The sequence below is a fragment of the Camellia sinensis genome, chromosome 1 (genome assembly GCF_055761805.1).
Source record: "Camellia sinensis isolate YWXY chromosome 1, ASM5576180v1, whole genome shotgun sequence".
Classification (NCBI taxonomy): domain Eukaryota; kingdom Viridiplantae; phylum Streptophyta; class Magnoliopsida; order Ericales; family Theaceae; genus Camellia; species Camellia sinensis.
Window position 1 is genome coordinate 55,673,167 of NC_138961.1, and position 27,978 is coordinate 55,701,144.

A 27,978-nucleotide genomic window follows, 5' to 3' on the forward strand; every position below is an offset into this window, starting at 1 on the left:
TATGTAATTAAAAATTTCAAGGGATGAGATGTTATTTCGTGAACTACATAAAATAATTCATATTTTAAATAAATGGGTAAATTACACTGACACCTTCTGAGGTTTGGTCCAATTACATTCTACCCCTTGACGTTTTGGAAATTACATTACCACCACTGTGGTTAATAGTCTTATTTCATAAACCCCTCTACTTATGTAAAAGGAAACAACTCTTAGTAGAAAAATAGAGAAAATTACATTAAAAAAAAAGTATAGGAAAGGAAAATAGGAAAAAAAAAATAGAGGAAGTAAAGTAAAGCATAAAAAGAGGAAGTGTATGAGTTCAATATCTTCATTTTGTCTAAATAATTACAATGACAGAGGGGTTAGTGTAATTTTTCAAATGTCAGGAGTGATATGTATTAAACCTAAACTTCAGGAGATGTAAGTGTAATTTACCCTAAATAAATTTTATGAGTGTATTTATAATTACCGTTATTTTTTTAAGCCCCTAGTATTTTTATTTTTAATAATAATAAGTGGTCCGAAAAATCATGGCTCGAACGACTCGAAACACCCAAAGCGATGTCGTTTTAGGTATAAAATGACATCGTTTTGACACATTCGAACCACAAAAATTTAGGTCACCAAATATTTTCCTTTTATTTTTTATTTTTACAGTGCTATTATTATTGTATTATTATGGAGGACCCCATAGTAATATAATAATGATCCCTCCATAGCATTTGAATTTGAATACATAGAAACGCAACCAAACCAAACCAAACCAAACCAAACCAAACAAAAAACAACGGTTTTTTTCCATGTCATTTTTTCTGCCGAGAGAGAGAGAGTTGCCACCATAAAAGAAACGCTCTGACGCTTCTCACTGCGCTCCTCTGCAAATTCAAATCTCCACCCTCCCCAAATCCAAAACCCTAACCCTAAATCTTCTCCATTTCTTTAATCTCCTAAATCTGTAATCTTTTCTTGTCCCACCAACCTCAAATTTCTGATCTTGAATCTCAACCTCCCAACTTTTTGCCCCTAAAAAATAAAGTTCACAGCTGTAGTTATTCTTTTTTAATTCGATATAGATCTGTATTGAAGGTTTGAATCATTGGTTTCTTTTTCTTGGTTCTTTTAAATAAACGTTTTCTGGGTTTTGGTTTTGATAGTTGTTGATAATGGGGGAAAAGCGGAGTAGTGATGACTTTGAAGAAAGTTCAGAACTTGGACGCAAGCGAGTGAAAATGCGAGATCTTGACTCAGTGTTACACTCCGAAGGCAAGTCCTCTTTGTTTTGATGAATTTTTGGCACTGTATTATTCACCTTTTTTGAACAATTCATTTTCTAAATGGAAAAATTGTGTGAACTGAGAATTCATGTGGTGTGCAAATTGAAACTCGCACAATGTTTACTAAGAATTTTCAAAACAATTTTCTGACTCTCAAATTTACTGCTGCCATTAGTGAAGGTTTACTCAATTTGAGTTTGTACATTAGAGTGGTTCATATCAAATTAAGCTTTTTTACTCAAATTTGAGTAAAATGTTGAGTAAGGGTTGAAGATTGCCTAATATGAATCCCTTGATAGTGTTTTGCTCGAATTTGTAAGTAATAAGGCAATGCATTGAGGTATCTTGATAAAAGCACTTGCACATTTTTGGGTGACTTGATGAAAAACTCTATGCGGTAAGTATCATTGAGTTATGTTGTTTTGACAACGTTGTAAAGGGATTATTATTACTTTGCTCTTTTTTTCCCAACACCTCAATGGCCATATTTGAATTTCTTCCTAATTTTATTTCTATTTGGCTTTGCTTGGAGGTTTGTGAAGTAGTGTTAGAAACCAAATGCTTTTTGATTTGTGCCACAGGAATTGATACCCATTATCCAAAATCCACAGAAATGATCAAAGCCAAGCACCATCCATTCTCTGTTGAAAAAGAGAAGTCCGACGAAGTCTCCAAGGATGCTACAAAAACAATTTCAGACTTTACCCGAGCAGAAATAACAGCAATGGTTGACCCGGCTGCCAGATCTCTTGATCTGAACACAGAAGTTTGTGTTGCTAACAATTCAGCTAGTGGCGATACACTGGCATGTTCCAACAAATTGTCCTCATTTGGGAAGGATGACATAGGACACGATGTTAATCTACCAACATCAAGGGGTTTTGGTTGGGATCTGAATGCCGAAGATGTTTCTAACTCGCTCAACCAAGACCCATTTTACCCTTACAAAAATCATGAAAATTTGAAATCAGGTGATGCTTCTGAGTGTGGGAGCACTACTGGTCCATTGGAGGAGAAAGATCCAATGAGAGTTTGGAAAGAGATGAAGCAAAACGGTTTCCTCTCATCTTCTCATGGAGGCATACCAGTGCCAAAGCCCCGTGGGAGGAAAAGTAAAAGCGATGGACTCAAAAAAAAGATGGAGCTTGCCAAGAGAGAACAAGTTGACAGGTTCGCGAAAATTGCTGCTCCAAGTGGACTGTTGAATGAGTTGAACCCAGGGATTATAAACCACGTGAGAAATAGTAAACAGGTTCATTCAATAATAGAGGCCCTAGTGAGGTCTGAAAAACTTGAAAATCGTCATGCTAAACAAGCTAACTCAACGAAGAGTGGTACTAAAGAAATTACTGACAGGAAGGACAAGGAAAATGTGAACGATTTAGGAATCAATCGGGTTGGCCTTTCTCATGATGATGGGTCCTTGAGTACGTTATCAGCGAGTGAATCGGTACTTTTTAACCACTCAGGGAGACACAGTGACTTGAGCAAGCTAGAGAGATGGACTTTTGGTAAAACTAGTTGTTCTTCCTCACATGCCAACCAAGACAACAAGGATGATATACTTGCGCTGAAGTTGTCATCGTCTATAACTACGGCCTCGGAGAATACTAGCTCATTGTCTAATGAGGAGTCAGCAAACCTAACCAGTGTCTCTTCTCTATCTGTTAAAGGTCAGTTTTCAGGAATCTGAACAACCGTGCTTCCTTGCTTGTTCTATATGTTTATCACACTTTGCAATCTGCAGGAAGTTCTAGAAAATAGTAAGAAATTGAATGGAAACTTCAAAGGACATATTCAAAGAAATTTGAAGCTATGTTTCTTTGCATGGTGAAAAGTTGAGCAATTTTAATATATTAGATAAATAATGTTAATTAAAATTAAACTTTCACTCCTTCTGATATGAATGTTTCTTTGATTGTCAGCTGCTAGTGTAGCTTCTCAATGGTTGGAACTCCTTCATCAAGACACTAAAGGGCGTCTTGCTGGTAATGTACTGCTTATCATTGAAGATTTTACTCATCTTTGATTAGAACTCCCTTATACATGTATGGTTATGTACTGCTTTCTGTACTTGCAGCATTGCGACGCAGTAAGAAGAGAGTTCAATCTGTGATTCATACAGAATTGCCTTTCCTAATGTCACGGGAATTCTCATGTAATCAAGAGAATGATCCATATGTTATGAAAAATTCTGCTGCTGGATGCTCTGACAATGCAAGTGTGCATGCTGATGTGCATCAAGCTAGGTGGAGTGCTCTATTTGAACAGATGGATAAAGGCCTTTCTGAAGAAGAAAAACAACTGGTGAGTCTCTAGAAGAATGGTCTGTTTGGATATATTCTAAAGATGAAGACCCTTGGTCTAAGCTTCAGTCCTGTAGGACGGGTGCATGTGCATCATCATGAAACTTGAAATATATTTGAATTTGAATTCCTCCCGCAAATAACTTAGGTCAAATCAGATCATTATAATCACTTGATTCACAAATTTAGTAGATAGCATGGATGAGGTGAAGTAATTCTGTGAAGTAATTCTAAGTCCTCTAGCATGACAGTCACTGTTAGAATTTGCATGATGGACAAGGCATTATTGCAAATCCAAGCAAACTGACTTGCTAATCTGTTTGAATGGGGTGATTTTGTGAGAAATGATGAGAACGAGAACTGTTTTCTCATGCTTGGTTTATAAGTTAAGTGAGAAATGGAGAGAAAGTGAACTCTGTTACTACTAAGCCTATTCTATTTCAATTTGGTGAAAAACAAATTGATTGGTTGTAAAATATTTATAATACCAATATTGCCCCTTAAATTTCAAAAAGAAGAAAATGAAATCTCACTCATATCCCTCTATCACGTGATTTGCTTTCTTACCCATCCAAACATGACAGTAAGAAAATACAATTATTTCTTTTTTTTTCTCACCTCGACGAGAAACCACAATCATTTCTTTCTTTTCTCACCCTACGATCCATAGCTAGTGTAAGTATTAACTTCCAACTTCATTGGTTCCTCAACCCAAATTTTTCCATTTCAAAACCTTCAAATGGAGGGTGATGTTTCCTTTTTCTCCTAAGTTCCTATTAGGAAGGAATCTTTAAGTTGATTATGTTAGCAATTCTCCACCAGGACTTTTGTGTGTATAGTTGTCATATAAAATGAGGAAATTGACTTCTTGTTATTTTATTTTTCTATGACAAATAAGGCCCTTTTTCCTTCGAAGAAAGAAAAATTCTTACCACAATTTTCTTGTGTACTGAAATATTATTCAGCTGTCCTTAATTTCTTCTTGATACTTTATTTCTTATTTTTTTTCCAAGAAAAGTATAAACATTTTTTTCCCCATTTTATGATTTTAATTTCAGGAAAGTTGGCTGAATCAAGTGAAAGAAATGCAGCTCCACTGTGAAAGAGGCCTACAACATTTCCATTATAGTGCATTCCAAGATTCACAATGGCTGGGAACATCAGATAACAACTCCAGGTAAAGTTCAGTGTGCTTAAAAGGCACAAATTGCTTTTAGATACCTTCCTATATTGTACATGGACATCACAAACAAATAAAAAAAATGTCTAAATGGATGCAGTAGATTTACAGTTATCTTTCTAAGTCCAGATGCAATATTGGAATTACGATCTCCTAATTGCAATTCTGCTCCGCTTTTTTGTTGATATGGTCTCCTAAATGCAATACAACTAGTCTGTGGCACAATTCATCGGGAGAACATGTTGTCTGAGGTGAACCATTCATATCATTACAATGTAAATAAAACATATATAATATATCCTGCAATAATCACCCTGGCAACAACAAACAGTTTATTGAAATGACTAGTCCTCTACTTCCCTTAGATGAACAATTTGCAATTGCAAAATGTGTCCCGGTTTCAATATTTTCTTTTATATTCTCCATTTTTCTTTCAGGTCAACATATTTTTGCTCAATGTTACTTACAGCTATTCAGTTTTGACATCAACATACATGAGATATAGTTTGAAATCTCCACAAAACTGTAGGTTCATACCTTACAAGTATATGATGCCTTTTAACTCAAACATGGTAGTATAATCTTACAGCTGTTCTCAACTTGGATTGGTAGTATCACTGGCTGATTCAAATTATTCCTATGTGCATCTCAGTTATTCAAATCATTGTGAAAGTTTTGAATCATTTTACAATTTCATCATTTATGTGTCATGCAGATTAGAGGAAGTGAATAACTCAGAAAGGGAATTAGCCATTACGGCAGCTGCAGCTTCCATTTATTCAACATGCAACTTTCTGTTGTCAACAGAAAATCTACCTTGCTTCTAATTGTCTTGACTCCAATACACCTCCTATCAACCTAGGTCTAATTATACTGATTTTTCTCTCTTGATTCTAGTCTTGTTCATCTCCATTTGCTTTTGGCAAATTGATGAATAGGTCTGTTAGCAGAGACGGCGTTGTGGAGTTGTTGAGTTTGTTATAGTGTAACATTAGAAGATATCATTTATGTTCAATTCTAATTGTCAGTCATTCTCACATTGGAGACAAACTTATTGTTGTTTAGAATTTTAACTGTTGGAATCAATGAATTACTGCTTAATAATGTGTGATGTTATGCTCTTTTGTCTATGATTTTATCCCTTCTGCTGGAGAAGCTTTCTGGAATAGAAATCATCGGGTTAAGTTTTCAAAATTTGTGATATATATTTAAAAGTTAGATGGTGAAAAAAATAACACATTACTCTCATTTTTGGGGGCAAAAATAGTTGTATAAACTAAAAGAAATTATGTTTGTTTTGTCAAACTAATTTTTAACCAAGCAAAAAAAAATTAGAAAATAAATTCTAACAACTCAATCAAATAAAACTGTTTACAAGTTGAATAGTTGGAAATGAGTTGAGTAATAAATTGTTTTGAAAACTTAATAAGTTACAAAAATATTTCCAAGCTTGATTTTATAATGTATAAATGCTTATTGAGTCCATTTTAGTTTTAAAAAATTTCACAATGTGTCCAAACAGATATATAATGAACCGATTTTGAACTTGCTTTAAATGAGCGGAGTACGAGTCAAACTCGAGACAAGCAGTTGAGCCACGCACACATGAAAACAACAAAGACCAACAACCTTTCAAATTTCTATGTAAGCACCAGCAAAATACAAAGCTACTGCTTTTGACATTTTAAACAAAATTGATACCATAATTCATATCTGAAAACTCATTCGAGGGTTTCTTAAATTGCAAACAACATGCATCTAAATTTTACAAGGCCTAAATATGACATCTGCATGTAAGGAACACAACAAAAATATTACAAGAAAACCTCATAAGCGATAAAGCTAATTGAATACAGGTAACAGATTGTAGCTACCTCTGCAACTCTACAGCCAGTTTGGTGTCATCTTGCTTGTTGCTGGCTTTGAGGATGGATTATCCGGAACCTTCGCAAGTGAGCGATACTGCAATTTCACACTCTCTGCATTGTCCAATGTCTTTACCACATACCTGAACATTTTTCTTATTAGTGTTGAGGAGCCAATAAAGAACTAGGAAAACAAGGGTCATTCCAGAGAATGCAGATAAAATTGCAAAGACAACACCTCAGTTCAGGGGAGCCTCTATTTTTACACCAAAAAACTTCTCAGTTCACACCATTTTGCCTGTTCAAATATCAACTACCGAACAATAACCCAATTCGATGGTTGATATTTGAACAATTGATTTTTGTTCCGTAGTTGATATCCAAACGGACAAAATGGTGTGAACTGAGAAAAAGTGAGGTGAGCTACTAATAGAAGCTCCCTTAGTTCATTTATGATTTTCTGTCTATTCTCTCTCTTCCTCCTACGCTAGTTCCTACGCATTCAAACTCATATATTCACTTAACGACACTCATGAGATGAACTGTAAGGCGTGGAAAGTAAATCATATTAACGTGATACTGACAATGATAAAGGTTTCAATAGCTTCGCAATTAAAATAAGTGTGACAGAGTATAAACACCACTAACCATCCATTCAAGCATTGTGTTGTTACTGTAGCCTCACGTCCAACAAAATGTTGCGGTGTCCTCTTGTTACCCTGATTCATTTTCTCTAGTTAGTAATTATAACTTAAATGATAATTATGCACGGGACACAAAACTTGGGTCTTCAAAGAATACCATTATAATAACCCGGTCAGCCACAGCAAATGGGAACTGAACCCCTCTTCTCCTTGGATGATCCATGGGCATTGGATCACCATAACTACCCTTGTCCTATATGAGAGCACAACAAAATTTTCTGAAATGTGTAAGGGTAATGTAAGGGCAACAAATCCTGGCAGAACTGTCTACAAATAGAGACAAACCAATGATGATTAGAAACCAAAGAATATTCGTAAGCACATCATGGGTGACGAGGATGCAACACAAGGACAGGTCAGTCATACTAAAAAATAAATAATAAAAATAAAAAAATACCAATCAGTAATCATGTAACATTTTTCTTTGTTCTCTTTTTGATGAGTAACTGTGTAAAACATTATAAGCTGCCGCCAAATCCTCTAATTAGGCATGCTTATCCACACTACTTTAGGATATGTTTAAACGGCAGGAATGAAGAAATGAAATAGGAATCTAATTCCATGTCTGCTTCATTCCATTGTTTGGGTGCATCCAAGACATGCCATTCCAAGTTACCTTTCAGAGGCAGAATGAGATTGCACCAAGTAAAAATCTTATTTCTACACCCAACACCTCGATGGGAATCTCACATTGCTAGGGCATTCAATATTTAAGAAAAAAAAAAAGGCGGGTTCCATTTTTATTATCATATCATTTTCCCATACAGGACTGTAAGAATATTAGATTTGATTTATATATGATAGTATATATATTTTGTATATATTTGGGATTGAGTGAATAATCCATGTTTTCTTTTTCGTTCTAGGGTTAGACTGTTATATAAGCCAATGTATTCTTGTATTACACACACAATTGAATATATCGTTTCATTTAGAAAATTTACAAGGTATTAGAGCTGTGTTTAGAATCCTAGCCTTTGATTTTTGGTTCAAAGGTTCTCTTTCTGGTTGATCGATCGAAGCTCTAATCTCAAATTCCTGGTTCGTCAATCGAAGCTTTCTCCCAAAAGTCGCAACACCAAGTTGTTCTCTCACTCAACTTCTCTCGTTCTCTAGTTCATTCTATCTTGAAGGCGTCGCCTAGTCGTTCGACCCTCTGGTTCGACGTTCTGCATCATCTGGTTCATTGAAAGTCAAGTCAACCCATCTGCTTCGGTTCATCACGATCCATCAAGTCGTTTGACTCATCTTGCTTGTCTGAATCTCGATTTGATCACTTGCCCATCTTCTTCTTCTCTCTCTCTCTCTCTGTTCGTGATTCTCTGAGGATTCTAAGGATTAAAAAAAAAAAAACTCTTATTTACAATTTGGCCCATCTGTTATTTAATTATTATACTTCAACCTGTTAGTCAATTGGTTCATTACAATGTTGTTTGATAAGATTGTTAGGCCCAAAAATAGGCCACTGACTTCAGATGAGTGTGCCTTCTGCCATCAAAAAGATTATTGGAAATATCACTATCCCAAGAAGGGATGTCTATCTGCCTCGTCTTCTCAGCAGTCTCAGACCCAGTTTTTCCCTTCTCCTCCGAGTAATTTCCGGGCTCTTGCCACTTATACTGCATCCACTCCTGTTCTTAATCCTGATATGGCTTCCTTGAGTGCTCCGATTGCTCAGGTTCAGTGTATATTATCTACCTTCCAACCCTCCCCGTCTACCTCAGTTGTTTCCTCAGGTTTGCTTCGGTCTTCTTCAAGTATCTCTTCATTTGTCTGGATTTTTTACTCTAGTGCCTCTGATCACATGACTCATCATCTCTTCTTACTCCAAAATTATACTCCTCCTCCCTTTCCTATCACTGTCAATGCTGCTAACGGGTTTAGTATGTCTGGTATATCTATTGAGTCTGTCCTACCATCTGTTATGTCTGTTATCTCTATTTCATCTATCTTATATGTTTCTCAGTTATCTGTTAGTTTATTATCTATCAGTCAGCTTGATGTCTTCGGTTTTGATGTTATCTTTTCTTCTTCTATCTCTTCTGTGTAGGATCGAATGTCCAAGCAGCAGATTGGGATTAGCTGTAGAATTAGAGACCTCTATGTGGTGGAAAGCCTATGACTACCTCTCGGACTGTCTTTTCTTCTTTTCAATTAGATTCTCTGTCAAGTCATTTCTATTTGTGGCATTCCAGATTATGACATTTGTCTACTGACCACATATGATCTTTAGCTCAGTCAGGTATATTAGGTAAAGTTTCTCCTAGTCAACTTAACGAGTATCGAGAGTGTAAACTTGCCAAAATGACAGCCTTATCTTTCCGTAAAAATATTTTTATATCTGATACACCGTTTTCTTTAATTCATACTAATGTCTAGGGTCCTTATCTTGTTCTCACTAAAAGGGATTCTGTATACTATGTGTCATTTGTTGATGACTGCACTCATTACACTTGGGTTTATCTTATGACTCATAAGTCTGACTTCTACTAGATATACCGTACTTTTCAGTCTATGGTCACTACACAGTTTGGATCTACTATTAAATTATTAGAGTCTGACTTGGGTGGAAAATATTTTAAAACTGAGTTCTATAAGTATTTAGCCAATTTAGGTACCATTCATCAGACTTATTGTACTGATACACCTGCCCAAAATAGTCGCGCTGAACATAAATATCGTCATCTCCTTGAGACAGCAAGGTCTCTTCTTCTCTCTGCCTCTGTTCCGGCTCCGTTTTGGGATGAGGCAGTTCTTACTGTTTCTTTTCTTCTCAACCATGTGCCTACTTCCATTCTCTCTGGTCAGTCTCCTTATAAAGCTTTGTTTTCTCAACTTTCCAATTACTCCCCTATTCGTGTGTTCCGTAAAGATAGGACCAAACTGAGTGCCCAATCTGTCTTGTGTGTTTTTTTGGGTTACAGTCTCACTCAAAAAGATTATCGCTGTTATGACCCTGTTTCCCGTCGCCTATATGTCTCCCTCCATGTTGCCTTTCTTGAACGTCTACTTTACTTTCAACTTCCTTCTCTCCCAGCCCCAGTTTCCAAAGAGGATTTGGTTCATATTGATCAATTTCCTTCTGAGGTCCCTCTTAATGAGTACATCTCTACTGTTTTCTATGAGCTTGTTCCCTCTTCTTCTTGTCCCCCTCACATGATGAGTCCCTCTTCCCTAACCCCTATGAGTTTGTTTCCTCTTATTCTCCTCGTCTTCCCCCACCTACTCCTTCTCCTCCTCTATTGTTAGTCTATTCTCGTCGCAAGACTCTTCCTCCACTAGTTGTCTCTGTCCCTGCTGCTGATCTCCCTGCTTCTGACGACTCTAATCTTGCTAACCGTAAGTATCATCTTCACATCTGTAAACAGGTAGTCAAACTTGGTTTTGCTAAAACATGTTTTTTTCCTTCATACTACACCTTTTTGTCTGCTATTTACTCTTTTTCAGAACCCCAGTCTTGCAAGGAGGCTTGTTAGGATCCTAATTGGATTCGAGCTATAGAAGATGAGTTGTCTGCTTTGTAAAAGACTACTACTTGGGAGTGAGTTTCGTTGCCTACTGGCAAAAATCTGGTTGGTTGCAAATGAGTCTATAAAGTCAAAACTCACTCTGATGGTTTTCTTGAGCGCTACAAAGCTTACCTGGTTGCCAAAGGTTTCTCCCAGGAGCATGGTATTAACTATAAGGAGAACCTTTACCTCTATTGCCAAGATGATTACTATTCGTACTTTGATTTCTGTTACTGCTGTTCATCATTGGCCTCTCTATTAAATAGATGTTAAGAATGCCTTTCTTAATGGCCATCTCAGTGAAGAGGTTTACATGCATCCTCCCCCTGGCCTTCCTCATTCCTTTAGATAGGTTTGTCGTCTTCGGCGTGTTCTGTATGGTTTGAAGCAATCCCTTCGTTCTTGGTATGATCGCATTCAGGCCGCTATCACTCAACTTGGGTTTCATCCTTGTGCTCAAGATTCTGCTATGTTTCTCCTTCACACATATGCTGGTTTTGTTGCCCTGTTACTATATGTGAATGATATGATTATTACTGGCTCCGACTCTTCTGCTATCTCTAAGGTCAATCTCTTCCGCACCTTCGAAACGAAGGACCTAAGCCCATTGAGCTATTTTCTTGGTATTGAGGTAGCTTCTTCTCCTAAAGGCTACTTTCTGTCTCAAGCTAAGTATGCAAATGAGGTTATTCACCATGCCGGTCTTACTAACACTAAGATTTCTCATACCCCCATTGAGCTTAATGTAAAGCTTAACATTACTAATGGTGTTCTTCTGGATGATCCTACTTTATATCGAGGACTTGTGGGTTGCTTAGTCTAACTGTCACTCACCCTGATCTTACCTATGTTGTTCATGTTGTTAGCCAGTTCGTTTCTGCTTCTCGTTCTACACATTGGGTTGTTTTAGTTTGGATTCTTCGCTATCTTCGAGGTACTATATTTTAGAGCTTACTGTTGTCTTCTACTTCCTCTTTGGCCTTGGTGACTTATGCTGATTTTGATTGGATTGGCGATGTCACTGATCGCAAGTCCACGTTTGGTTTCTGTTTGTTTCTTGGCGATTCATTAATCTCTTAGAAAAGTAAAAAACAAACAATTGTTGCTCGCTCTACTGTCGAAGTTGATTACCATGCTACTGCCGAGATTGTTTAGCTTCGTTGTCTTCTATCTAATTTGGGTGTACCTCAGTCTTCTTCAACCTCTCTCTATTGCAACAACCACAGTACTATTCAGATTGCCCATGAGTAGACGAAACATATTGAGATTGATTGTCACTTAGTCTGTCAACATCTACAGTCTAGCTTTATTTCACTTCCTTTCGTCTCTTCAGCTCTACAACTTGCTGATTTCTTCACCAAGACTCGCACCACTGCTCGGTTTCAGTTTTTTCTTAATAAACTCTCAGTATTTTCTGCTAAAACACCTTGAGTTTAAACGGGGGTGTAAGAATATAAAATTTGATGTATATATGATAGTATATATATTTTGTATATATTAGGGATTGAGTGAATAATTCGTTTTCCCTTTTTCGTTCTAGGGTTAGATTGTTATATAAACCAATATATTATTGTATTACACACAAAATTGAATATACAATTTCATTCAAAAAACTTACAAGGACTTCTAACTAATCCAAATTCTGACCTTGACACAAGAATCTTCTTACTAGTGATGGAATTTTGAGTAATCTCCCATTTTTATATTTGATTCATGTCATCCAAACATAGTCTCAAATTCTTAATCAAATCAAAAGGAAAAAAAGTTAGGATGCAACAGTTTCAGATGTTAAAAATTTTGGAATCATGAATAGACAAACCTGTTCAAATCTCTCTCTTCTTCTTTTGGATGAGTGACAAACTTGTAACTCTTCTTCCCGAAGGAATGCCTGGACAGCGGATCGGAGAGCTATAATAAAAAGAAAATGAAGGAATAAGCACTTTTCCTCCAAAACCTTTCCAACTTCTACAAATACACAAGGTATGAAGCTGCCTAGAAGATGCAACAAAATTGTTCAATGAAAAAATGAGAGCAGTATCATTAGAGTTAGTAACAAAAATGAAGCTGAAGGTAAATGTGTGTGTGTGTGTGTAATAATCAGGTTGTTGCAACGTCAAACTTGTAAGTCGGATTTTGAACTTCGCATGTCCATGATGACTAATCATAAGTGTGCCTTTTGTGTTTGGTGCTTTATTGACGTTGGAAGTGATTTAAGGAAAAGATTACTAGCATGGTGGACTTGCTACAAATTGGTTCATCATCATAATATGAAACCTTCAAGAACCAATCTAATATCCCAAGTTATCTAGACTCTAGAGAACATTTTTTTGCCGAACCTAGAACCATGGGCCACAAATAAAAAAAAAATAAATAAATAATGAACCATAGAATGGATGTTAGTGTCTCAAACTATGAATTGATACAAAAACTGGAATCAGCTGCCAAAAAAAAACAAAGAAGCAAAAATAAGATCATCCACATTTTGTGGTACAAGCATTACAAACTTCCCACCTGTGGAAAATATGAATAAGCATTCAGATATGTAGTAGATGCATATCAAAATTCTTTAATAATGATTACATACTTACAAAGATTTGGTGACACTGATTCTTCTGATACTGGTTGGGAACAGGTGTAGCAAGCTTTCTGCAAATGCATTGCATAAAATCAAAATTGAATCACCAACAACAATTCCCAAATCGACAAATAGATGCCATGTCAATTTCTAGAAATCAAGATTTCCATGCAAATTAGCCAAAAATACCAACAGCAAGCAGAGAAGGAATGTACTGAGAACTAAATCATATCATAGGAATCAAAATAAATATGTACCAAACATTTGTGTCTTAGCAAATAATTTAAATGTGTTGCTCACAAATGCATCCTCATGTCTGGACAGGGGCATCAATAACAGCATCATTGTTGACATTCTCAAGCTATAGATATTATATTACTCTGCCCTGGTGTACCTCTAATGCTCCATGCTTCTTTGTTAATCATGGCATTATGAAAAGTTTGGAAACAATTTTTGCAACAAGGATATAAAATTGCCATTTGAGATAGTGGTCATGTGCAATGTCAATCAATTAACACACTTGAAAGAAGAAGTGATCTGATCCAAAGGGACTAAAAGAATAAGAGAAGGCCAGGAAATGGCATGGGTGAGGTAAATACCTCATAATTGCATTTGATTAAACAATTGCTGTAGACTTAACTCAGAACATGACTTTTAATAGAGTCAACTAAAGGGAATAGGTTGATGCCCCAAGTAATTGGGAATTGGGATAGAAGCATATTGAGTTGTGTTGAATGTAAAATCATTCAAAAGGATTCATCATCACTTGTTGAAAACATCAGAACTCCAAGAATAAAAACACATGATATATTTCCAAGCTTAATTTGAATAACATGAAAAAAGAATATTTTTTTTTTAGTATTTGTAATGCCTCCATAAGATGTATCTTACACAATCAAGGTCACAGAAAATGCAGCAAAAAACTGTTTAAAGATGGTGCTTGAATTAGATTCCAAGCATATCATCTTATCCACGGTAGCAAACTAGCATTGCATAAGGAAATCAGTAGTTTGATACATATACTGGTCTGTAGGAGTCAGGTTGAACATTTTGAAAAAGAACCATAATCTAATAATATAAATTGAAGAATTATGAGTAGGGATGGCAATGAATAACCTACCCTATGGGGTATCCATGGAGACCCAACCCAAATACATGGGTTTTCCCTTTTTTTCTTATCCGTCGGGTAGGGTAAGTGATATTTTTTAAATATCCACAGGGGATGAGTACCCACTAATTTTCCCATATGTTTTTCTTTTCTTTTTTTTATAAGATTCACAACCAAAGCTTAATATACATTCAATCTTTTTTCTTTTTCTTTTTTTTCTTTTTTTTTTTTTAAGATTCACAACCAAAAGCTAAATATACATTCAATCTTTTTTCTTTTCTTTTTTTTAATTTTTTTTTTTTTTAAAGGTTCACAACCATTTTTTTTTTTTTTGTAAGATTCACAACCAAAGCTAAATATACATTCAATCTTATTTTATTTTATTTTATTTTATTTAGCTCAACAACAAAATCAAATACACATTAACTAACATTGTCACATTATTCTTGTCAAATTTTATATATATCTAGAATTTTTTAAATTTATTTAGAAAAATTCTATTCCTACAAAAAAATTCCATCTTTTTAAATTTTTTTTTAATTTTATGTATCTCATTCTCCTCTCTATTATTTGATCTTCAATAATCTGAAGGTGAGTTATTACTCTCGTTTCCATCTTATTCTTCTTCTTCTTCTTCTTTTTTTAAAAAATTTTATTTACATTTATAGAATGAATTTTCTAGTTTCAATATCTCCTGCAATTGTTTTATTGGATTTCTCTCTGATTTGATGGTAACTTTAGATTGAATTTCTCAATTTCATCTTAACTAGCAATCACCTTAATTAAAATTTTGTACATTTTTGTCTTCAATTTCCATGTTTTGGTTATGATTAATTGCGCATTTTTTGATCGATAGTCACAATCTTGTCACCGCTAGATTGTCATCATTGCAAATCGCCATTGTTGTAGTGAGAGGATGAGAGAGAGTGAGAATTAGAACTCTAATTGTCAACAAAGTAGTGAAAACTTATGGAGAAATTATTTTTCGATGTACCTAAAAAAAATATATGAGGAAATTAGTGGGTACCCATCCCCGGTTGAGATTTAAAGAACATCACTTACCTTACCCGACGGACAAGAAAAAAGGGGAAACCCAAGTATTTGGGTTGGATCTCCATGGATACCCACATGGTAGGTTATCCATTGCCATCCCTACTCTGTTGACAATTTGAGTTCTAATTCTCACTCTCTCTCATTCTCTCACTACAGCAACGACGATTTGTGATGACGACAATCTAGCGGTGACAAGATTGTGACTATCGATCAAAATCGCACAATTAATCATAACCAAAACATGAAAATTAAAGACAAAAATGTACAAAATTTCAATTAAGGTGATCACTAGTTAAAATGAAAATTGAAAATTGAAAAATTCAATCTAAGATTACCATCAAATCAGAAAAAATCCAATAAAACAATTGCAAGAGATATTGAAATAAGAAAATTCATTCTATAAATGCAAATAAAAAATTTTTTAAAAAAAAAAGAAAAAGAAGAAGATGGAAAGAAGAGCAATAACTCACCTTCAGATTATTGAAGATCAATTAATAGAGAGGTGAAGGAGATACATAAAATTAAAAATTAAAAATAAAAATAAAATTAAAAAGCAGATGGAATTTTTTTTGTAGGAATAGAATTTTTCTAAATAAATTTAAAAAATTCTAGATATACATAAAATTTGACAAGAATAATGTGATAATGTTAATTAATGTGTATTTGATTTTGTTGTTGAGCCAAATAAAATAAAATAAGATTGAATATATATTTAGCTTTGGTTGTGAATCTTAAAAAATAAAAAATAAAAAATTGAATGTGTATTTAGCTTTGGTTAAGATTGAATTTTCGAAATAAATTTTAAAAATTCTAGATATACAGAAAATTTGACAAGAATAATGTGACAATATTAATTGTGTATTTGATTTTGTTGTTGACCCAAATAAAATAAAATAAGATTGAATGTATATTTAGTTTTGGTTGTGACTCTTAAAAATAAAAATAAAAAAAAATAGTTGTGAACCTTAAAAAAAATAAAAATAAAAAATAAAAAGAGATTGAATGTATATTTAGCTTTGGTTGTGAATCTTTTAAAAAAAAAAAAAAATTTAAAAAAAGGTCAAGTTGGGTTGGGGAATATCCAAACCCATTAGAAGATGGGGAGGGTAGTACCCGTGGGGAATGGGAAAAAATAATTATAGGGGAATGGGGATGGAGAATTAATATCCACCCCATTAACCCCCATTGCCATCCCTAATTATGAGTGTGTCTGCAAGTGATAGAATGTCAAAAGTGCATTACCCATCAGCAGACACTTGGACACGCAATGCTTGTCAATTCATGCATACACACCACTGGATGGTTTGCTACATAATTCCAGAGACTGAAATAATTGAAAAAATCAATCTAATAATAATACATGTTCGTTAAAAACTCACCATTCTAATAATATGCTGTATTCCGCCACTTCCAAAGGAATGCCCGCAAGGCAATATCATGGCATCATCCATAAGCTCTCCACTGTCAACCCAGAATTATTGCACAATGAATGCTTTTAGTCACCAAAAATTATAGAAAATGAATCAGTTGTAATAATACTCCAGCATAAGAAGTAGCAAAATACATATGCAGTTATCCCCCCCTTTGAAACTTTATGGGGAACTGATCCCCAAGCAACCAAGAAGATCAACAGAGAGGTCACCTGATCTATGGCACACACTAAGGGCTATTCCAATTTGACAAATAGGGTATCAGATATGTTAGATGATGGATAATAAAAACAATGTTGGTAAAATCTAGAAAATTAAGTAAGGTTGCTCCATTGTGACATGGGCATCATGGGTTCAAAACATAGAAGCAACATCTCCACGTGTGGATAAGGCTACGTACATTTGACCCTTCCAAAATTCCAGTTCCAGCAGTGGTGAGAGTCATTGCATGCCCTTTATAAATAAACAAGCAATTTATATGCATGCATACATATATATACAACAACTCAACTCAAATTATCTGTTACAGAAAATATTTGGAGTCTGCCATATAATCCTGATTTGCCATTTTATTCTAAGGCGCTTTATTAAATCCAGGCCCATAGAGTCTGCTGCTCCGTAGATTTGAAGTAGCATATTTTATCTGTATGCCATGGTATTACAATCTTTTTGATAATGCAAAATCACCTAGCAAAAACAGTAACAAGAACCCGAAGGAGTAAATGGATGCGATGTGTTTGAGGCAAGTTGAGTTTGACACACTAATGGATCCAGAAATACAACATTTATTGATAACACTCTAGTACACAAAACACTTGTATACAATCACACACTACTACACTTCACTTATCCACCCACAAATACATTCATGCACTCACACTTTGTGTCTTCCTCACACAAGACCTTGAGACACCTCACACTAGATAGTGCTTGACCACTCACTTTGGACTCACTCTTCTTTCACTCAATTGTCCAATTACTTAGTACATGCACTCATCTCATATTTATACTAGTTAAAGAACTTTCTAGAATACACTCATACTTAGCCTACACTCTAGAACAATCTAGATTACTTTAATATATATTAGAGCTTTCTATTTTTCTCTAAAATACTCTAGAACCCTCCGGAACTTTCTAGATTTCTCTAGTTTTCTCCAAACTTCTTTAATGTTCCAGAACCTTCTAAGATATTGTAGAATCTTCCGGATTTATCTAGGTCTTTCCAAAATTTTCTAGATCTTTCCGGAGTATTCTAGATTCATGTGGAAACTTCTAGAATATTCTAGAGAGAAGATTCTAGAGAGTGAAGAGAGTTAGTGATGATGACACTCAACACTCCACCTCAACACTAACTCTCTTTTCTGGATTATGTAACCATGCCACGTTGTTTCAGAAACTCTTCGTGAGTGTATCTGCACCCTGGTCCTCTGCCACGATAAACTTTGTCTCCATCTCTTCCAATACTGACTTCTCTCTTTTGAAATGATTTATTCTTCTATGGAACACCACGTCCTCAGCCAACTGTAGGATTCTCATCCTCCAATTTAGATAGCGAGCGCCATGTTTGAATATGTGTTGATACATCAATATCTTCTTTTGTTGTCTTCCTCCAATTGTTAAATTTTGTTGTTTCTTGAAATGTTATTGGTTCCTTTATATCATCTATCTTAGCAAAGGTTGCATCAACATACCTTGGATTAGGTTAGCATTGCCTTGTAGAAATTGGATGTTGCAACTTTATCACTTCTTCTGTTTGCTCCCCCAACTTCTCTAGTAGGTGAGCTTCTGAATCTTTAAATGTTGAAGACTGAGACTTAGTTACAAGAATCAACTTATCTATGATAGAGTGTGCATCCACTTACTTGGTAACTGCATTGCATTGCTCATGTACGCCTTCATTGAAGTCTATCTCCTCTTCTGAATCTGCTTCAATAACTACAAACATTATAGGAGATGCTTCAAAATCCCATTCTTCAAATTCTGGATCTTCTTCTAAGTAACCTGGTCCCACGGTCTTGAACATTGCACATGAAACTTGGAAATCCCATTCTTCTTCACTTTCATCTTGGTAACCATTAGATGTCACCATATTACCTTTAATTGGTCTTCTTCTTAACCGATAATCTTTTGCATAGTGGTCAATCTTGCCACATTTGAAACACTCTTTGTTGCGTCGTCCAAATCTAGTAGCTCTTCGATCATTTTCATCATGTCGAACTCTCCCTCGTTGATAACTTCGATCATCTTGTGATTGTTCATCTTCTTCTTTCTTCGATTTTCTATATTCTTGCCACTTCGTTCCATCTCTTTTCTTGCTACTGAATAACGCCTATTCTTCACTTTTATTCTTCAGTGTGACTCTAGCCATTTGTTTTGCTAGAGTTTCTTGATTCACCAATAGACTTTCAAGCTCGACCACTGATGGTTGAGTGGACCATCCTCTGACAGCGGCCATAAGCCCACTATACTAGAGTCTTAAACCTCAAGTAATAATGCGCCTCATTCTTGACTCGCTAATTTGACTCAGAATCAAGTTGTGAAATTTCATTACAAAGAGTCTTTATCTTGACAAAATATTGGCTGATAGTCATTGATCTTTATGCCACCACTGTAAGCTCGTTCTCTAAATACTGAAATCGTGCATCATTTGTCTTCGAAAATAACGCCGCAAATGTGTCCCAAACTAATTTTGGAGTCATAGCCTTCCGAACATACTCCAATAACTCTTTCTGAACAGTTGTCCTTAACACGAACATCGTTTTTCCAGCCTTACTCTGCCACTTTCGCAAGGCCTCTGCATTTTCTTCTCCAGGTGACGCAGTTTTCTTGCCGTCAACAATCTCCCATAGATCCTGTCCTTGAAGATATGCCTCAACGCACATTCGCCAATAATCATAATTATAATAATTTAATTTCTCCATACCACCGATGAAGTTTCCGAAATCTGCCATAACAACTGTGCTCGTTGACTTTAACAATCTCTTGTATTGTATCAATCTCAATCGCTCTTTGTGTCGGTCCCCGAACGACCAAGCTATGATACCAAATTGTTGAGTTTGACACATTGGTGGATCCAGAAATACAACTTTTATTAGTAACACTCTAGTACACAAAACACTTGTATACAATCACACACTAATACACTTCACTTATCCACTCATAAATACATTCATGCACTCACACTTTGTGTCTTCCTCACACAAGACCTTGAGAATCCTCACACTAGATAGTGCTTGACCACTCACTTTGGACTCATTCTTCTTTCACTCAATTGTCCAATTGCTTAGTACATGTACTCATCTCATATTTATACTAGTTAAAGAACTTTCTAAATACACTCTGTGGAGAAGTGGTTTTGGAAATACTCTTCAGATCCTAAGAGACGCTAGTGATCCTCAGCTAGTTACCTGAAAAGGCACAAACACTCCGGTCGGGGGTGTCGGAATTAGCACTCCGACGGACAAGTTAGTTCAGACACTCAGAACAGCTTGTTTACCAAATTTAGTGAAATGATTCTTACATACCTTTCTAAATCTATGGTTCTTGTATTTATACTTGCTTTTTAGGCCTCGGGGCCTGAGCCTACTTTTATCCCATTCCTCTTTTATTCATTCGGAGCCACTGACCTCCGTCTATTCGACTTTCCTAATGTATTCGGCATCCTAGTCACGCAATATGAAGCCGGATAGTATCTAATTTCTAGAGTACGCATCTTTCGACTCTTCTACTTATTCGGCTCCCACAATTGCCGCCCAAGCACTTCACCGACGACAGTTGGCCGGAGTGCTTGGTTTTGAATTCCCAAAAGTCGGAGCCAAAATTCGACGATTGGCCTCATCCTCATGCGGATATCTAAGCGCACCCCTTTCGGTTGTCGTGTCGACTTCCCGCCCCCCTCGTACGTGTCTATTTATTGCGATTTAAAATTTCGACGTCCTTTCAAGTATGTATTTTATGATGCTCATCGCTGGATTGCCTTTTGGATTGTCCCTGAAACTCTCTTCTCCGATATCCTCTTCGTCCTTTGTAAGTTCTCTCCTCCCTTGCTTCGAGGACTCTTTCTAGTTTATTCCTTCCTTGGCATATTCTCATAGACTGTAGGGTATGGCGAAACATTTAAAAGACCTCCTCTCGTCAGATCGTATTGCTGGCTTTAAACGCCATTTCTCCATTCCTGATGATGTCCGTCTGTCGCTTGTGGCAGACGGCACTCTTGATATGGAGAGGGAGGACGAAACCACAATTGTCTTTCCTCTTTTGTCAATTGCAGAGGGTGGAGTCTGTTTCCCCTTCACCCGTTTCTTAGGGCTGTGCTTCGCCATTGGGGTTTAATCCCTTCCCAATCTAATGTGAATTTCTTTAGAATCATAATGGGGGTTACAGCGCTCAACCGTTGCCTAAGAATTAACCTTGGCGTTCCAGCCATCCGGCATTGTTATGCCTTGGCTAAGTCTTCTGGTCGGCACGGGCGTTTCTTCCTTAGGGCCAAGGATATCGACCATCAATTGATTACTATGCTTTCCAGTTCTGGAAAATGAGTTGATGATGTTATGGTCGTTGTTCAAGGTAACTGGGAATTTGGCGAATGGGAGGATCACGTCGACCCTATTCCTAGACGGAGGGGCGAGCCAGGTGGCTGATTGCTTTCTCGCTTTTATTATTTGTTCGTTTTTGTTGTAAAGCCTCTTTTTTGAAATGTTACGGCTTGGTTTGTGCAGGGAGAAATTTGAAGAAAGTTTTGCCTTCAACTGACGGCGCCGTTCTTTCAGATATCGAAGTCGCAGTCAAATATTTCGACCGTTGAAGTCTTCAGAAACAAGGCAGGGCGGCCCACATTCTGCTTCGTTACGAGCCGACATATACGACCTTCTCAACGGCAGAAAATATCCCGGTTTCGAAGGGTGAACTCTCTCATCGCTCTTATTTTGTCCGACTTCAAAAACTTGAGGTAGGTTGGTTTTGAAGGGTCGGATTCGGAGCGGGGTGTAGCTAATGTTACCGAATCAGATCAGTCCGAAACCGAGTCTGGCGCAGTATTGAATTCGGCTGATCCCCCATCCGCTTCGAGCCAAGGGGATCTTTCGCTTGACGGCGTTTTTCACGGCTTAAACGATATTCCCGCCGCAAACCCCGAAAATATGGCCGGGTTAAGCTTGACAAAACTTGCCAGGAAGGCGAATGTGGAGAGGTTGGCCGCGCGGCGAAAAGCAGAGGCCCTTCCGTCTGAAGTACCACCCGCCACCGAATCTCAATTCTCCCTGCCTGTTAGCGAATCAGAGTCCTTGCGCGTTATTGAGGTGGAGACGGCAGAAAATCGGGATGCCGAATCTACTTTGATCGTGCAGGCCGGCCAAAAAGTTGAGGCAGAGAAACGACCTGCCGAGTTTGAAGTCGGCGTAGAAGAACATGGCGGCAAACATTCTCGATTAGAGGGATCGGATGTGATCGTTCCTTTTGTCATTCAGCCAATGATAAAAAAACATGCCGGTTTCTTCTGATGCTTCGGCGCTTAAAGATCCAGAAGTCACATTCAGCTTGACTACGTCCATGTTGTTGCCGTCTGACAAGGAGGCTTTCCGGGTGGAAACGGATATGAATGCGACAGCACTAGCCGCCCAATTGGCACTTTTGGTACATATTCGAACTTAGCTTCACTTAATCCAAATACTGTTGAAGTTATGGTTTTAAATTCTTGTTTTACAGACTGTCGGATGGATAGACGATATGGGCCATCGCCATCGCGACGCCGTCAAACAAATTGGTCATTTACGCAAGGAAGTTGAAGGCCAGAGTAGAGGGGCCGAGGTCGAAGCTTTGAGGGCGAACAAGGAAGCCTCAAGGGCCGACGCCGAGATGGAGAAGGCTCGTTGCGCGGATCAATTGAGGTCAGATGCCGAGAAGAAGGCGGGCGCGAGCGAAGATGCGCTCAAGTTGGACCAGAAGGCGATCTCCAAACTGGAGGCTGAGTTGGCTGAAATGAAGGCGGCGAAGGAATCAGCCGACTCGGAGTCTTCCAAAGTACTCGAGGCCGGGAAATGCTGGACTCGCCGAGTACGTGGACCAAGTCCCTAAGTTTGAAAATCGGGGGTTCAAACACGGCTGTCACAAAGCCCTTGCTGCTGCTAATGCTTCATTGATTATGCCAATACCATATGAGCAAGTGGATGTTGAGCCATTGGAGTCTGATCCCGATAGCTGATCCAGCCGACTGACAATTTTTAGGATGTCGAATGTATTTTTACGGTTTTTAATTTAGTATTTTTCATCTTTTGCTACAGTCATAGTGTTTGTTTTTTGCTAGGCATTTTTATGCGGGCTTGTAGCTTTTTGTTTGGTAACTTGAGTATATAAAATTTTATGAGTTGTGCTCAACTGGCTAAGGAAAATGTTGTTGATGAATGTTATTGCTTTTGGTTATGGTTAGATCGGCTGCTTAGCTTAGGTATTTGGCCGATCAGATCTGCCCTTGCCTTAGCCAAGGCGCGAGCTTGGGAAGCCGGATGGGCGTAACTCGTGGGCTGGCTGAGGCACACATTGATCGGCACTTGCGCTTGAAAACATGGCCGACCAGATTAGTAAATCTGCCCTTGCCTTAGCCAGGGCGCTAGCTGGGAAGCCGAATAGGCGTAACTCGTGGGCTGGCTGAGGCACACATTGATCGGCACTTGCGCTTGAAAACATGGCTGACCAGATTAGTGAATCTGCCCTTGCCTTAGCCAGGGCGCGAGCTGGAAAGCCGAATGGGCGTGACTCGTGGGCTGGCTAAGGCACACATTGATCGGCGCTTGCGCTTGAAAACATGGCCGACTAGATTAGTAAAGTAAATCTGCCCTTGCCTTAGCCAGGGCGCGAGCTGGGAAGCCGAATGGGCGTGACTCGTGGGCTGGCTGATCGGTGCTTGCGCTTGAAAACATGGCCGACCAGATTAGTAAATCTGCCCTTGCCTTAGCCAGGGCGCGAGCTGGGAAGCCGAATGGGCGTGACTCGTGGGCTGGCTGAGGCAGACATTGATCGGCGCTTGCGTTTGAAAACATGGCCGACCAGATTAGTAAAGTAAATCTGCCCTTGCCTTAGCCAGGGCGCGAGCTGGGAAGCCGAATGGGCGTAACTCGTAGACTAGTTGAGGCACACATTGATCGGCGCTTGCGCTTGAAAACATGGCCGACCAGATTAGTAGATCTGACCTTGCCTTAGCCAGGGCGTGAGCTGGCCCAGCTCGTGGGTTGACGTTTGGGATTATTGACGTTGCCTCGGGAGAGCTGCAAACATTGAAGGATAAATGAGGCGGGTGCACGCCAGAGGCCCTACTTATTTCCATTCAGGCAACTTGGGAGGGACCAACATTGACTGAATCAGACGCCGCAATGAGTCGTAGTAGCGAGCCTACGCGCAAAGGAAGAAGAACGTCGAAGGATCGGGAAGAAGAACGTCATCGAAGCAGATCGCCCCGAAAGGACAGGCAACAACGGGGAAATTCTCCGCGCCCGCGACCGAAAATTGAGCCTGATGCGACGCCACGACCGTTGAGTTTTGCGGTTTTTGTGAGGAATAGACCAATGACAAAGGGGGATTCTATCATTAAAGACTCAGATGTGGCAGTCGAGTTCGCTCGACAAATATTCCCGCCGGAAGTCCAACAATCGATGGTTGGACGTCGAGATTTTGAAGTATTTCGAGACGGCATACATGGGGCCGTAAAAGGGCTATATACTGCTTACGAAGTCGGCATGCGTCTGCGGGAAGCGCAACGTGAGAGCGAGAAAAAGGACGAAAGGAATCGCAGTCTGGAGATTCACGCGGAAAAGGCTGAGCGTGAGCTTCGGGAGCTGAAGAATGTTCAAACGAGCGCGTCGGTGGTGGCCGGTCAATCTAAATTGGTTGTTGCGGAGAGAGTGACCCAACGGACCTCGAGTTATGAAAAGGGGTTTCAGGACGGCCTGAAGGTTGGGATAGAGAATACCAAACAGGACTTTGCCGAGGAGGTCTGCCGATGTGAAAATCGTGGATTCAAGCACGGCTGGATCAAGGCCCTTCAAACCGAGGAAGCTCTCGAAGCCGTGGGCATTGATTCGGCCTTGCCCCTGTATCATCGCCACTACTTTCTTTATTCCGATTTCGAAATTGAGAAAAGCGACGATGAGAGTGTCGAATGAATAGACTTCGCGCCGAATAAATAGAATTTCTTTTATTTTCAACGTTTGTATTTGGTCTTGAAATGTTGTGTTTAATTAATCGTATTATTTCAACTTTCTGACAAGTTTTGTGTTGCGTGGCGTAAATGTTTAAACATGTATTGACCGGCTTGAATTAAGAACGATTCTCCGTGAATATTTATTCGGCCAATGATGTGGTGCGAATGCATCTCAAAAAAGGTCAATCCGGATTCGGAGCCTTAATCGGCCCTAACGTATCATGCACCGAAAGGGGCTCCAAATCCGGAGGCTTTATTTGGGTCAATCGTGATATCCACGAAGGGCGCTCCAAATGTTTTGAGTATTCCCACAGACGGCGCCAGTTGTGAAGAAGTGGTTTTGGAAATACTCTTCAAATCCTGAGAAACGCTAGTGATCCTCAGTTAGTCACCTGAAAAGACACAAGCACTCCGGTCGGGGGTGCCGGAATTAGCACTCTGACGGACAAGTTAGTTCAGACACTCAGAACAGCTTGTGCTACCAAATTTAGTGAAATGATTCTTACATACCTTTCTAAATCTATGGTTCTTGTATTTATACTTCTTTTTTGGGCCTCGGAGCCTGAGCCTACTTTTATCTCATTCCCCTTTTATTCATTCGGAGCCACTGACCTCCGTCTATTCGCCTTTCCTAACGTATTCGGCGTCCTAGTCACGCAATATGAAGTCGGATAGTATCTAATTTCTGGAGTATGCATCTTCCGACTCTTCTACTTATTCGGCTCCCACACACTCATACTTACCCTACACTCTAGAACAATCTAGACTACTCTAGTACATATTAGAGCTTTCTATTCTTCTCTAAAATATTCTAGAACCTTTTGGAACTTTCTAGATTTCTTTAGTTTTCTCCAAACTTTTTTAATGTTTCGGAACCTTCTAGGATATTCTAGAATCTTCCGGATTTCTCTAGGTCTTTCCAGAATCTTCTAGTTCTTTTCGGAGTATTCTAGATTCATGTGAAAACTTCTAGAATATTCTAGAGAGAAGATTCTAGAGAGTGAGGAGAGTTAGTGATGACTCTCAACAAGCTAGCTAGTCATGACAGTGCCTCTACCCCAACTATTTATTCCTCTCCAAAATCCCAACACAAGTATTTGGCGAGACATTTAGAATATGCTACAATGAATCTCAATTCTCAATAAACTCTAGACAAAGGTAATTTTTTATGATGTCATTATCTCTCCTCCACCACCCATGACAACAAACATAATAGTTCAATTTCAACATAAGCTAAGTGGACAAACTATTATTTTTTCTACATGTTCATTTGCACAAACCCATCTCAATTGAAGCTTAAACTTCACGGACCAGTCAACCACAGGCCAACAAATACAAACTATGAGCTAAACATAGATAGACCAGGGAAAAAAAACTTCCAAAGAAACTTACGTCAGAGGATCGGAAAGAACCATCCACAGAGACTCTCCAGATTCACTTGAATAAGAACCCTCCTTTCTTCCACTAAACCCAACCACTATGCCCTTCTGCCCATTGCTTAACCCCTCTGGTCCCTGCAGATAATGTGAATGGTACAAATCTCGGTCTGGGTCGGCAATTGTAACCTCATTCTGGTACTGATTAAATCGTCCTTGCCGATGATTATCAATCAGAATTGCTCTTGCGTTGCTGTTGTCATTTCCAGAATGCAGAACATTACAATCCTTAATCAGTACACCCCTATTTGACCCAACTGCCACAAATCAACACCAAATAAGCAAACCCAACAAAAGTTAAAAATAAAACTCATCAATTTGGAAACTAAAACCAATTGCGTCAGTATTAGGGCATCTCCAATCCTTAACTTTCACTCATATCAAGTTTAAATTTGAGGAAAAATGCTTAAAATCTCTATCCTCCATTCCTTTACCCAACTCATACCAAAGCAAGTTTTACTCAAATTTTTGACAAAAATCAAGAGAGATACTTTTTTTTCTTTTTTTCTTTTTTTCTTTTTTTTTTAACTCTAATTTCTAAAGACAATTTGGGGTGATATAAAAATAGCTTCTAAATTCACAATAATGTCCCACTTAACAAATCAAATTTTATAGTTAAGTTGTGTTCTGTCTATATGAAATGGAATGAAGTTTTAAGTGAAATTTGATGGGCTTACAATGTATGGCAATGTTGTTGCTATTGTGATTCTTATTATTATCGCTATCATCGTCATCGTCTTGGTCGTCCTCGTACTCATCCTGTTGCTCGTCCCCTGCAGATCTGGTCCTCGCCGACTCTTGGGGTTGAAAATAGCAGAGGCCCTGGTCGTGGAAGGCGAGCTGAGAGGTCAAGCCGTTGTGGAGTCGATGGGGTGGTGGTATTAAGCCAATCTCTTTCGACGCCATTTGAATTTGGGTGGCGTGGCTCACAACCCCAAATTACCCAACTCCAATTGCAATTCGATCAGCTTTGAAATTGATTGAAGGAAGGAGAGAGAGAGAGAGAGAGAGAGAGACTGATGCCCTGTTTGGAAATGGCTATTTGGGTTAAAATAATTAATGAAGACAAAATTAATAAAAATAATTAATAAAATAAAATATTACATTTAATTCATAATTATTTTATTTTATTTTTTATAATCATCAAATCAAATATAAAAATTAAAATTAAAAAAAAAACAATCAACTTTTTAAACATAACTTTTTTAATTAAGTTAAAATAATTAAAAAAATTAAAAATTCAACTAAAATAACTAACTTTCCAAATAAGACATATTTCTTGAGTTTTCACCTTGGGAGGATAACAATTAACGAACGTCGTCGTACGTTATGATCTGCTAATAA

General features: G+C 37.9%; 2 protein-coding genes across 5 annotated transcripts; one reads left to right on the plus strand and one right to left on the minus strand.

The window, feature by feature from the left end:
• Positions 1 to 742: 742 nt before the first annotated feature.
• On the plus strand, positions 743 to 5,867 carry LOC114276582 (uncharacterized). 3 transcript variants are annotated; one of them, XM_082877576.1, is made up of 7 exons: positions 755 to 1,266; positions 1,859 to 2,950; positions 3,203 to 3,265; positions 3,358 to 3,584; positions 4,642 to 4,760; positions 5,201 to 5,288; positions 5,479 to 5,867. In XM_082877576.1, exons 1-6 carry the CDS (start codon positions 1,167 to 1,169, stop codon positions 5,244 to 5,246), a joined length of 1,647 nt encoding a protein of 548 aa, XP_082733702.1. In that variant the 5' UTR covers positions 755 to 1,166; the 3' UTR covers positions 5,247 to 5,288; positions 5,479 to 5,867. The 3 variants fall into 3 exon arrangements, with proteins under 3 accessions (XP_028074162.2, XP_082733702.1, XP_028074161.2); XM_028218361.2 differs by lacking the exon at positions 5,201 to 5,288 and having other exon boundaries at positions 743 to 1,266; positions 1,889 to 2,950; XM_028218360.2 differs by lacking the exon at positions 5,201 to 5,288.
• Positions 5,868 to 6,382: 515 nt separating this feature from the next.
• LOC114276581 (U-box domain-containing protein 62) lies at positions 6,383 to 27,753 on the minus strand. 2 transcript variants are annotated; one of them, XR_003634311.2, is made up of 8 exons: positions 27,312 to 27,753; positions 26,591 to 26,891; positions 16,957 to 17,038; positions 13,430 to 13,487; positions 12,661 to 12,749; positions 7,430 to 7,599; positions 7,277 to 7,347; positions 6,383 to 6,771 (listed from the first exon to the last, which is right to left on the minus strand). XR_003634311.2 is itself a non-coding variant. In XM_028218359.2 (8 exons), exons 1-8 carry the CDS (start codon positions 27,538 to 27,540, stop codon positions 6,648 to 6,650), a joined length of 1,050 nt encoding a protein of 349 aa, XP_028074160.2. In that variant the 5' UTR covers positions 27,541 to 27,753; the 3' UTR covers positions 6,383 to 6,647. The 2 variants fall into 2 exon arrangements, 1 of the variants encoding a protein (XP_028074160.2); XM_028218359.2 differs by having other exon boundaries at positions 7,430 to 7,525.
• Between the last annotated feature and the right edge of the window lie 225 nt (positions 27,754 to 27,978).

What these genes read in the sequence shown, in the direction of transcription:
- LOC114276581 (XM_028218359.2), bottom strand. Translation starts at nt 27,540, where the DNA reads ATGGCGTCGAAAGAGATTGGCTTAATACCACCACCCCATCGACTCCAC. An exon ending in CAACAACATTGCCATACATT is followed by an intron (nt 26,892 to 27,311) that starts GTAAGCCCATCA and finishes GATTTGTGGCAG; the next exon opens with TTGGGTCAAATAGGGGTGTA. An exon ending in GAAGAGAGAGATTTGAACAG is followed by an intron (nt 7,526 to 12,660) that starts GTTTGTCTATTC and finishes GCTCTCATATAG; the next exon opens with GACAAGGGTAGTTATGGTGA.
- LOC114276582 (XM_028218360.2), top strand. Translation starts at nt 1,167, where the DNA reads ATGGGGGAAAAGCGGAGTAGTGATGACTTTGAAGAAAGTTCAGAACTT. An exon ending in CTCAGTGTTACACTCCGAAG is followed by an intron (nt 1,267 to 1,858) that starts GCAAGTCCTCTT and finishes TTTGTGCCACAG; the next exon opens with GAATTGATACCCATTATCCA. An exon ending in CACTAAAGGGCGTCTTGCTG is followed by an intron (nt 3,266 to 3,357) that starts GTAATGTACTGC and finishes CTGTACTTGCAG; the next exon opens with CATTGCGACGCAGTAAGAAG.